This window comes from Lepidothrix coronata, unplaced genomic scaffold (assembly GCF_001604755.1).
Source record: "Lepidothrix coronata isolate B3197 unplaced genomic scaffold, Lepidothrix_coronata-1.0 Scaffold76, whole genome shotgun sequence".
Lineage (NCBI taxonomy): Eukaryota > Metazoa > Chordata > Aves > Passeriformes > Pipridae > Lepidothrix > Lepidothrix coronata.
Window position 1 is genome coordinate 261,917 of NW_016690256.1, and position 12,809 is coordinate 274,725.

A 12,809-nucleotide genomic window follows, 5' to 3' on the forward strand; every position below is an offset into this window, starting at 1 on the left:
GCAAGACTTCAGAACAAAGCTAATAATCATGGTGCACTAACATATCTTTGTTACGAACATAAGGGTTTTCTTTTCCCATAGTACTTTCTGTACTGGGATCCCCAAACTCCTTCAAATATCCCAAAATTTCTAGGATGAGGAACTACTTATTTACTTTTACATATGTGGAAACTGGGGCACTGGCAGCTAATGCACCTTGCCCAAGGCCTCTCAATCCTGACACCTACCCATAAGACTACCTTTGCCCCTACTTCTAATATCCTACAGCACATCACATTATGAACACATACCCTTTGCAAACCTTTAAAGCAAATCCAAATTTTCACATAAATGGTCAGAATGAATTTCTAGTTACTTTAAAAATTATGCTACTTCTGATGTGTAACATCAGGCAATCTATGGCTGACTGGAGTATCACGGCTCTCCCTACACACCATCCCACAGCCATTTTCAATTTGATAGCTAACAAAGGGGTAGGAGCCTTATGCTCCACAGCAAAACATACAAACTTCCCATTAGTTAAGTAATTTTTGCCCTCAGGGTGCTTCCTACATGCAGTCTTGTGTAGGTCTAATCCCATTCAGTGAGAGAAATGTGAATTCATCCAATAATTTGGTTATTACTAGGTAGTTAATATTAGCTCTTGAATTGCTAAGGGAGGCAGTGACAAAGTTGTTTTCTAACAAAATCTATTGGACAATGAAAGATGGAGACAGAAAAATAACTGCAGTACCCCATCACTCATAACATACTCACACAAAAGCCAGGCTGAATCTAGGAGAAAAGAATGATAATAAGTATAACAAAATAGAAGAGAGCAATATTACCTACTTCGAAAAATGTGTTAGTAATGTAATCAAAATTGCCTTATGCTGTATATAACAATACATGTCAGCTAACCAGTGCTTCTAAGTATATTACTATTTCCCTGGCCAGGAATCTATACTGATAAGAAATGGCATCCCCTCACCCAATAATATAAAACTCATTCATACCCCTACTGCTCCCAGCCCCAAAGAATGGTGTTTCAAAGTGGCTCCTGCATGCACTTTCCTATCTCAAAAAGAGAAATGCCATTCCAAAAGAAAAAAAAAAGGCTTGGAAATATAAGGATTTTCTCTCTAAGAATAAAATTTTCCTCTTCCCTTTGTCAAAAAATTAAATTATGATGGTTTTCAAGCTGACATATCAATTATGATCAGTTGATGGGTCACACTACATTGCTCTGCAGCAAATCATTAAGCATTAATCTTGGAAATTTTAGAGAGAATAAAACAGAGACACACACTCCCTTTCTCTCTTTTCAGTTTTGCTGCAAATTCTGTCCAAAATAAAAAAAGAAAATTCAAAAACAAAGAAAAACATAATTGTCTCATTCATAGATAATTTAGCTAACATTCACCTAAAACTGGACACACGCACAGTTCTTCAGTAAGGCTGATTATGGGAAGAAAGCATTTAAGTTGTTTCTTACCTGTAATATGGTAGCTAACCTGCCGATTGACATCAGATGTGTCTTCATCCCAGGTACTAAGAACGGCCACAACTTCCCCTGGAGGGTCACTCTCCTTCACTGACCCTCTGTACACCTCGTGCTCAAAGACAGGTGCATTATCATTTATATCTGTCACAGTAACTGAGACCAAGGTGGTTGATGATAAGGACAAAGCTTCCCCCAGATCTGAGGCCACCACTGCAAAGGTGAAAGCAGAATCTTTTTCATGGTCCAAATCCTTCAGTGTACTGATCCAGCCACTGTTGCTATCAATGGTGAATGCTTCTGTGATCTTCTCCAGCTCCGATTCCACCGCAAGCATATAGGTGACCTGCCCATTTGCACTTGAGTCTGCATCAACCGCTTTAACTTGCATAAGTTTTGTTCCTATAGGCATCCCTTCCATTATTATAGCATCATAGCTAGCTGTTTCAAACACAGGCTTGTTGTCATTTACATCCAACACCTTCACCTCCACATCCACAGTCAACACAATATCTACTTTATCTAACTGAATCGTGGCTGCAACTTTAAAGTGAAAAGCGGGATTTATTTCGTGGTCAAGTCTCTTATCCAATTTTATGAGTCCTGTGTCTTGCTCTATGATGAAAACCCCATCTTTGTTGTTTTCAGGTAACTCACCGTTAACTGTGCTATACAAAGCACCCTGATTGGGCAAAACATGCAGAATGTCAATAGTACTACCTATGAGGGTGTCTTCTGCTACTGTAAAAGAATACTGGGGTTGAGAAAAAGAAGGCAAAATAGTCTCTGGGGGTAAAACATGGATGTAGACAGGAATGAGGGAATGCTTTACAGGAATGCCACCATCCACTGCTTTGACAAAGAATGACAGAACTGTGCTTTTAAGCTGATTAAAGCTACCCTTGGTGACCATCCATCCATTATCTGGATCTATTTCAAGCAGATCAGCTACTGAAACGGAAGCTTCACTATAGAGAGAATAGGTAATTCTGGAATTGGCTCCATCATCTGGATCTACTGCTTGTACTTGAGCCACCAAGTAACCTTTCCCAACATCTGCTTTGACACTTGCTCTGTATTCGACCGTCATAAATTGAGGAGCATTGTCATTCTCATCCACTACTATCACTCTCACAGTGCAAAACGTAGTCCTGCCACCTCCGTCGAGGGCTCTCAAAAATATACCGATATCACTTTCCAGTGGGCTCTCACGGTCTAACCTCTCAGTTGTCAGAATCTGCCCATTGCTATCAATCAAAAATCGGTCCTTGGCAAAGTCATTTATTATGGAGTAGCTGATCTGGCCATATACACCTGAATCCCCATCTGTTGCCTTCACATGGATTACCTTAGTTCCAGGAGCAGCATTTTCTCTAACCTCTGCAACATAAACACTCTGCGAAAACACAGGGCTGTAGAGGTTGGCCCCAAGTATTTGAATGTGCACCTGAGCTGTGCTGGTGAACAGCCCGTCTGACACAGAGACATTTAGGCTGTACATGGGCTCCGTTCTCTGTTTGCGATGGTTGGAGAGGGTGATAACACCACTCTTACTGTCCATAATAAAACTAGTCCGATCATTTCCTGATAGGATGCTGTATTCCAGTCTGTCAAAATCAGAGCTGTCAGCATCAGAAGCTTGGACACAAGTCACAAAATGACCACGAGGTGCCAGTTCACTCACATAGGATTCATATATTAACTGGTTAAAAACTGGAGGATTGTCATTCATATCCGTTATCGAGATACTAACAAGAACCTCACTGCTTAGTGGTGGGAACCCATTATCGGTTGCTCTGACTTTCAAGCTGCACTGCTGTATGAGTTCATGATCCAGCATCCGTGCTGTCAAAATTAGGCCACTGCTGCTGTCTATATGGAAATAGTCAGTGCTGTTAAAGGTGTCCTGGACTATCTGATACTGTACAATCTTGTTATTGTCAGAGTCAGCATCAGTAGCAACAACCTGCAGTACAGGAGTCCCAATCAAAGAAGCTTCGGACAAAGTAGCATTGTAAGCCGACTGATCAAAAACGGGAGGATTATCGTTAACATCATTAATGATCAAGTCCAGAGTGACCTCAGCTCGAGCACCAGTGAGGGCATCACTGGCTCGCACTGTCAGCTTGAAAAGAGAATTTATTTCATAGTCCAGTGGGCTGATGACACTCAGAACTCCAGTATCAAAGTCGATATTGAACTGGTTATAGGGATCTCCATCAACAATGATATAAATGATACCTTGGCCTTCTGGACTGGTTGCATTTATGCTTAAAATTGGCGTGTGCATTTCTACATCTTCATTCACGGAAGCTGTATAGAAAGGTTTGTCAAATACAGGCATTGCTTTGTTAACAATAGTAATGGGGAGCTCTACCGTTGCAGATAATGATGGGTTACCACCGTCTTTTGCAAGAATGACAACCAAGTACTCTATATTAGACAAATCAGAATTGAAGGCTTCCTTTAAAGTGACGCTACCAGATCCTCTATCAATTTCAAAATGTCCATAGTCTTCCTTCAGGAGGTATGACACGTCACCATTTTCACCCTTGTCTTTATCAATAGCTGTCACTCGATATATCAGGGTACCAGGTTCAGCATCAACTTGCACAGCAGCATAGTATGGAAGCCCCACAAACACTGGGGCGTTGTCATTTATGTCCTCAATGTAAACTCTCACCACTACTCGAGCGACGCGAAGGTGATCTAGCTCACGACTTGCTTCCACCACCAGCTCATACAGCTCCTGTTCCTCTCGGTCAAAGGGGATGCCAGTTGTCTGAATGACTCCTGAGGTGGATTTGATTTTAAATTTGTTTCCTGGGTTTAATATGCTGTATTTCAAAGGCTCATTGAGGCGGTTACCAACAGCATTCACCACAGCGATCTTTGTGATATTGGTGCTGTTTTCTGAGATAGAAGTGGAATAAAAATTTTGTGTAAAATGGAGTCCACTATCCATGGCTTCTTTTACCAGTATTGTCACCATAGCAGTGCTATAAAATTTCCCATCTGATACTCTTACTATTAGCATATAATGGTCTTTGGAGAGACTACTGTTTTTAATGGTGAGTACCCCTGTGCTTGAATCAATTAAAAAATGGTCCATATTGCCTTCAATTATACTAAATGTTAGTTCAGGAGGGATCTCTGAATCTGGGTCTGCAGCTTTGACTTTGAGAACCTCAACACCAATATATGTGGGTAGGAGCAAAACTGTCTCAAATACGGCCTGGCTGAAGACTGGTGGGTTGTCATTGACATCAGTTACCTCAATGGTCACTTCAACCGGGCTCTCTGCTGTAAGCTGGGGATTCCCACTGTCTCTAACATGAACGTGGAAATGGAAGTGGGCTATTGTTTCATGATCTAAATTTGCAATTGTTCTGATTGCACCTGTGCTGGAATCTACCGTGAAATACTTTTTTGCAGTAGATTCAACAATCTGGTAGACAAGCAAAGCATTCTGGTTGCTATCAGCATCAGTGGCACGTATCACGAGGGGACTGTTATTAGCACTCCGGACTATGCTATTTACAGGAGCAGCTTCGCTTATGCTGCCTGAGTACTGAGAGAAGAGAAAAACTGGTGGGTTATCATTTTCATCAACAATCTGAATGTTCACTGTGGCATTTGATGCCATGCCTGCCATATTTGTTGCTTGTACGATGAGCTGATAGGAGGAAGCACGTTCATAATCAAGGGCCTTTTGACTTGTGATCACTCCAGAATACGGGTTTATGATGAAGGCTCCATCAACATTGCCATCTTTAACCTCATAAACTAATGTGGACTGACTGATTGCAGAAAGAGAGATGACAGAAGTACCAATATCCACATTTTCATTAACCTCCGCTTGGTATTCTTTTAGAGTGAATTTAGGGTGGGAGTTATCTGCCATCGTCACAGATATTCGCACAATTGCTGTTGCAGACAGTGCTGGAGAACCTTGATCAGTCACTTTGACTGACAAAACAAACTGTCCCATTGTGGTTAAGTCTGGCTCCTTGAGTAATGTAATGATGCCTAGAACTGGTTCAATCTTGAATGTGTTTCCCGTATTTCCTAAAACACAAATATTGGAATCAGATTAGAAATGAAATATGAAACATTTAATGATAATTTAAACCAGGAGCAATTAGATGCATTTGTTAAAGGCAGTTACTAAAAAGATCCAACAGGCCCAACATAAAAGAATTCTAAAGGCACTTCCAGACTCTCCTTCTGAAGATCGGATATTCAGTAGACGGTAAATGCGTTCAAAGCATCAGAAACTCAGGTGTTGCTATCTATATCTTGATTCTGAGTATTAAAATCTGAGCAAGAGCTGCATGTACATTACTCCTACTGAAGGAAGGAAAAGCATCCCTAAATTATAGGAATTAGTCAAATACATGTACACCTAAGGCAAAGAAATGAGATCAGAGGCTAACAAGCCAATTACATGACTAATGGATAACAACTCAGGCTCTTAATTGAATGGGATATTAAGTAACCATAGAGGAGATTACAGTAGTTCAAGACTCAAAGAACTGAACATAAGAAGGTTAAAGTGGCATTTAGAAAAAATAAAACTGAGCAAATACCATACAAAAGAGATTCAAGTGTCTTGTGGCACAAAGGTTTATCATGTGATCTCTGAGGAGAATGAATCCAGATGAATGAGATTTAGCAGAAAATGTCATGAAATGCTCATTATAACATGAAACCAAGGATATCACTGACTGCATAAAGGTGAAAACAGTGAGTTTGGATCAATGACCTTCTTTGAGGTCCTTATTTCTTTCAGGTCTTTTTGCCAACCTCTTCTTCAGCAATACAGACTCAAAACTTTTTATATGTATCCTTACGCTATAATAAAAGATCATCTTCATTAGGCAAACCATGTTTTGTTGGTCCTTTGAGTGCCTGTTTAAAGTAGAGGATGCTGCGTATGTATAAGCATACGGACTCTTTTTCTGAATTTGATTCTAAATACAAACAGCATATTGAGTTACAGTGATTCCAATCATTACAACATGTTCCCTCTATTGCAATTCACATCTTAAAATCTAGAACTGCTTCTAATCTACAGTCAAGCATCCATCCATGACCTGGAGAGAAATATATCTCAGGTGATAAACAAGCGATTTTCTTTTAACTGTGATTGGTATAGGTGCTGTACACAGAGCAGTAAATGTGAAAACTGTAGTCGGAATGCCAAATACATGGAATCCTGAATGAAGTGAGGTAGTGTGAACTATTTTTAAGATGTGATTCACTATCTGTTGTAATTCTGGGGCAAGGAGGCTAATTTAAGCTACATATTACTGTATGTAGTTCAATACTGGTAGTGGCATTTCTATTTATATCCAGCCTTTCTGATCAGTAAAGTTTACTCTACTGGCTAAACCAAAAATTGTGCTTTTCACTGAGGAGCTGAAATTCTTCCAGAGCTACAAATTCTCACAAAAACCACAGCACCTGTCACATTTACAGACACTACAAATGATGCTGCAGTTATTTTGTCAGTGCTTGCTAATACAAATAATTTTTAGCCCTTGACTGCCTCTGTAAGTCAGGGAGAGAGAGAGCTGGTTCTTCTCCTTTAACAATTTCTTATGAAATTATACAAAAATTACTTTCTTTACCAATTACTTTCTTCAGATGTAAGATGAGGTAATTCCCCTGAATGACAGGGCTGTGTACAATCTGAATTCTGCAGTTAAAATCAAAATTATCAACAGCAGATTTTATGGATCATAGAAACTACAGCAGCAGAAGACTGAATTTTGATATATCTGAGACTGGGACATCCATGGACAATAAAACTGGAGGAGTGTGGGGATCACAGTAAACAGAGGTTTCAAGTCTGACACTGCAGGGAGAGCTCACGATGAAACAGAAACAGCCTGTAATGAAAAACAGAGTCTCTAGAAACCATCTAATAGCTAAAGCATCTTTTCTAATCATAATATTTTTCTGTCTGCATCACGTATGATTCTATTACCACTGTAATGGGAACCATACTCCTAACATGTCACGTTGCTCTTTACATTGTGGTAGCACCTCTATATGATTTGGTTTGGAGCCCATAATAGTAATAGGGTGTCAAGAAAAAGCTGGGAATAGCCTTGAAAAACATTGCCCCAGGAACCTAATCCGGTCTGCTCCGAGTTTCTTCTATAAAGGCACAGTGTTGTCCTGCCTGGGCATGTGTAAAACTTCCCCTGATCTAAGATACTGAGAAATAACTGGTAAGACCAAATGCAGTGCATAAAGGAAATACTTGTTTTGGAGTGCTAACATCTTTGTTGGTCTAATTGCAACACTTATAGGTGCAAAAGACTTCACTTTCTGGTTTGCTGAATGTACTCTCCTTCCACAGGGCATACAGGATAACTACAGAAAAAAAGCTGCTTGGGTCTTCTCTAAGCGTCAGGTTGTATCAGCTTATTTTAAGGTGTGAGCTTCAATTATATGAAGTTAAATCAGTATGACATTCTTAAATATTAGATATTCTTATTTCATTACTTTTTTTTTTTTTCATTTAGCCTGTTCCTAACTGATGTAAGTCATTGTAACTGTAAAGAAAAGTCTTTACAATAATATAGGGACAAATAGTGATACAGTAGGATCAGAGCCTAATACTGGGAAAGGCTTGTAATCTGCTTAATATGGGGACAATCTAAAGTATTTGTGACCTCTTTTTAGGGAAATATAAGTTTCAAGTTTTGCTTTTATTACAGTGGAAAGATTCACATTACTAATAAAACCCTTCAAAAGTAGAAATGAAACATTAAAAAACCCAAAGGTTACAAATTTCTACTTCCTTCTTTCTTTTTCCAGGCATCCTTCGTGTATATCTCTTAATGGTTTATCTCAGAGATAATTCTTAACTTCAGATTCATGTGAGCCAGAGAAACTTACACTCACTTGCCTATGTGTTAGAGATAATGCAAATGTTTTATTATCATGCTGTTGCACCAGCAGAGGAATTTCTTTTACTGGTACAGATTACATGGCAAATGTAAATATCTAGAGTTTAACAGCAAAAGCAATTTTAATCTGGTGTCATCACACCCTCCCTTAGTTTCAAGAGACCTTGTGCCATTAAAATGCTATGGCTGTGCTGACAGAAGTTTTCAGCATGGCCCTGGTCTTAGTCTCCGTGCTCCTCTGATCCAAATACTGGCAAAGACACCAGGAGATACCAGCTGTTGTGACATATTTTTATGGAGCATCCACTGTGTACTAGTCTGAAGCCAGCACCCTGAAAACAAGTCATTGGCTGCAATTTTGAATAACTATGTTCTGTGATGGCTTTGAACCAAAGACTTAGAGGTAACAGGCTCTGTAGCCATCTAGTGAACATGAATCAGTCACGGAATCACAGAATGGTTGGGGTTGGAAGGGACCACTGGAGGACATCTAGTCCAACCCTCCTGATAAAGCATGCTCACCTACAGCAGGTTGCACAAGATCCCACCTAGGCAGGTTTTGAATATCTCTGGAAAAGGAGACTCCACAACCTCTTTGGGCAGCCTATTCCAGAATGAAGTTCTGTTCTGCCAGGTTTTGGGTATAGTAGTTTCAAAATAAAAAAACCCAAACAACCAACAGAGAAGGTGTCTCCTTCCCCCAGCTGTAGGGGAGAAGGTAGACCAAAGAAGTTTGTGTGTCAAGGCGGACCACTGTCAAAGCACTGCTCTGCATATGGCATGAATCATGATGCTTCAGTTTCAGCCTCTCTTCTAACCTGCTTCAATAGTGTAGATAAGCTCTGCATTTTCTCCTTTGTCTTTGTCCAAAGCTGTGACCTGCAAGACTGCTGATCCAACTGCTGCTGATTCAAACACTGAGGCTTCATACAACGGACTGGTAAAGTATGGACTGTGGTCATTGGAGTCTTCCACGTTTATAATGACTCTGGCCAGGTTTCTTCTATAAGGAAATTCTTGATCTCGGACCTATAGAACAAGTGTATAACACACAACTTGATATTAATCTAGTAAAACTTCACAAATATTACTCATCTGAGTGTGAATACTACTGCAGTTCTATTTAACACAAAGTAATAAAAAATCCATTTGTCCCAAAGAACAGCCTAAAATATATTTCCACACAAGATGGCAGACAGTAAAATTAAAGGACAAGGAAACACCTTAGGTATTTCTTTTTTCACTTATGAAAAAATGCATAGCAATTAACCATCATGACATGAATTTTTGAAGTGGCAACTACATGACATCTTAAATTTGGGTTTAGGTTTGCAAGAGATACTTTTTTTTTTAATACATGCTAAATAGTAATGCATGTGCCTTGCCATTACCTGCTTTACATCACAGAGGCATGTCAGTCTAGTGCTTGTAGCTGCCAATGAACTTCTTCGTTATTATATACGTACATATCTTTTTGAAGATGATGGCACCAATAGTAAAAAGAGTAGGAATTACCTTACGAAGTGCTGATAATTGACAACAGAGGTATAATTTATCACAGCTGTCTCAACCCCATACAAAATACCTCAGCATTGCTTCACTGATAATCCTGCCACCACTATCCCCAAAAGTTTGGTTCATCTTAAATAGAGCAAAAAACCTATCAGGTGGAGATCAAAACCAAGCATCAGGAAACTACCTCTGTCAGGCATCTCTCTTCGTGATTCAGTTTATAGTCATTTCTTAGTCTGCTCGCCAAAGGACTTGCAGCTTTTTACTCTGTGAGCTGAGACCACACTCAGCTCCTGCTTGCTGCATCTCACAGCAGCGTCTGCTTTCTAAGATCCCCTGGCAAGATGCCCCTGTACTTAACACGTCATGAGTTGTTCCACGAGTTAAGTGGTTAAAGCAAATAGCAGAGTACAATGCTTAAACTAACACTGTTTTTTTTTAAATTAAAGAATAAAAAATAAAATATATCTCCATAATATACAATCTTCACTTGAAAACAGGCAGACTTGTGTTCTGTACCTTAGGCACACCAAGCAAAAATTGGTAATTATCTTTTTTCTGCATACCCAAAGATATGGTAATGTAGATAAAAGAAAGCTATTTTGTATATCAACAGTTTATGTACTGAAATAAGTCCATAAAAGTAAGCTATAAAGGAGGGTTGTATTCAGAAAGGCTGTAGCGTTCTCCATGGCAAGAAAGCAGTTATCTCCCTGTGAATAACTTCTCAAATAACGTTAAGCCTCACTTCAGAAACTCTGAAAATTACCTTGAGGGAGAGGACCAGATGCCAAGAGATTAAATAATTTCCTACTTGCTCTCCCTTAAGATAGCAAATAACATTCTATACAATGAATTCACAATAAAGTTTCCCAAAAAGCTGAAATAAAAACTGTAAAATAAATACACAGCAGGGCAGGCAAGATGAAATTACTGACTACTTACTGCTCTAAGAGTCCTTTGCTCATGCAAAGACTAAGGAATGTATGCACCCGAAGCAGCAGTGATTGTGTCCTGACCCCAGTGAATATTGCATTCTTACCATGACATTAAGGATGTGCTTATCTTGAGCTTCGTGGTCTAATCTCTCAGCTGTATAGAGCACCCCAGTGCTGGGATCAATTCTGAATTTTCTCATGCTGACTGTATCAATGCTGCTGTGAATAGTGTAGCTCAACTTATGCTTCTCATCTCTGTCTATAGCTTCAATTTGCAGAATTTCAGTATCAGGGAGGATGTCCTCTGAAATGGTGACATCGTAGCTTGGCTGAGAGAATTCTGGGCCATTATCATTGTTATCCAACACTTTGATAAGAACCTACAGTTAATAAAAGAAAAGCATTCAAAGTTATTGAAGTCTAGTCAGACTACTGAATAACACCTAAAGAAATACAATTTACTTTAGATGGTTGACGATGTTATGCTGCTGTATGGTGGGACTGAGAAACATTATTTAATATTAAATGCTTATTGTTCGGATCAAAAGACATAGTAAAGATTTGACTTTGGAGGTAAAATATTCCTAATAGTAAGACCTACTCAAAGTCTGACAAGTCTGTATTTGCAGTATCTATAGGTTGGAAAATATTTCTACAGTGGTCATAGGAAAGGCTTTGTCCTTCCTTGTAACTGCTGTGGTTACAAGAGACTTCTAGAGCTATTATGGAACTTCCTTCCCCCTCCAGTATTAATAAGGCTTTAAAAGAATCCCTTTCATGTTACTTAAATCCACTTTTTATACAAACAAGATTCAGCTGAATCCTGTATTGTTTTCTGCCCAACATATTGCATTGGGACTTACTAGCAATGTCAAATTAAGACAGCAGTGGAGACTTCAAGTTGCTGTTATACCTTAGATTGTGTTAGAAACAGTGATACTTCATGAGATGGAAACAGGACATACCACTTCACTACCATGCAAGCCCTCCCCACACAGTTCAGTACGTACCACCACAGACAGGTAACCTCCACCAAGGACAAGTCATCTCAGGGCATTGATGACAAGGAAGGATTATTTTTTTCTTTCATTCTTGCTTAGGCTTTGCCAGTGATGGCTCTCCTTACTGCCAACTAATTCACTTTCCCCTCCAACACATATCTGCCTTCTTTCTGTTGCAGTTTATTAATGGTATAACTGCTAAAAACGTGAATGAACACTGTGCTGTTTGCTTCATGTCTTCTGTAGAACCTTGGTATTGACCCTTAAAGAAACCTGGAGAGGGGGAATACAGCCCAGGGTGCTGTTGCTGCCTATTCCACCCATTTCTGTATATTACAAGCTGTCTCTGGTAACTAATAATAATCACTATTTGGTAAGCTTTGCCTTTCACAAGTTATGTGATGCATGTTTGGCTCTGATGACATTTTGTAGTTTTCACCATTGAAGAAGTCACTCCCTGGAAGAAATATGCTTTCCAGACTTTGTATGCCATTATTGCTTTGGGCAGTGTGGCAGCAAAACCCTTAGCAAACTGCATAATACTGAAAGCTGAAATGTAAAGGGCTGACTCTTTTCCAGTGCTGGAAACAAGAAGTATCTTTAGCAGAATACGCCTGTGAAAGCACACGTCTAATTTTACAGTAAGTGAAATGGAACAATCTTTTTATTCAAAGGCCTTGAAATAAGAAACAGTCCAATGAATGATATGGGAAAGGCCATGCACAGGACTCTTCCTTTAGACTAGGAGACTTGAGCCATCAAGATATTTTCTTTGTTGCTTTGAAAAGTACTTGGAACTTTTTAAGCAATTATTTTATTATTTTGCTTGATTAAGCCCTGTTCACCCATATGTTCTTAACAGAAGAAAAATACAGCTATACTTTTACTGCAGTATTGCAGAGATGCTGGCCTCAGAGAGAAATGAAACTTTAGATTTGCATGATATGTGGAAGGG

General features: G+C 39.3%; 1 protein-coding gene across 9 annotated transcripts in view; it reads right to left on the minus strand.

Annotated features, from left to right (window-relative positions):
* Positions 1 to 12,809, minus strand: part of FAT3 (FAT atypical cadherin 3) — a 401,772-nt gene that overhangs the window by 70,475 nt on the left and 318,488 nt on the right. For all 9 annotated transcript variants that reach the window (XM_017819708.1, XM_017819707.1, XM_017819709.1 and 6 more), the window contains 3 exons: positions 10,958 to 11,233; positions 9,222 to 9,432; positions 1,475 to 5,548 (listed from right to left, as the gene is read on the minus strand). In XM_017819708.1, the coding sequence (XP_017675197.1) occupies positions 1,475 to 5,548; positions 9,222 to 9,432; positions 10,958 to 11,233 (4,561 nt within the window). The remainder of the gene's footprint in view (positions 1 to 1,474; positions 5,549 to 9,221; positions 9,433 to 10,957; positions 11,234 to 12,809) is intronic.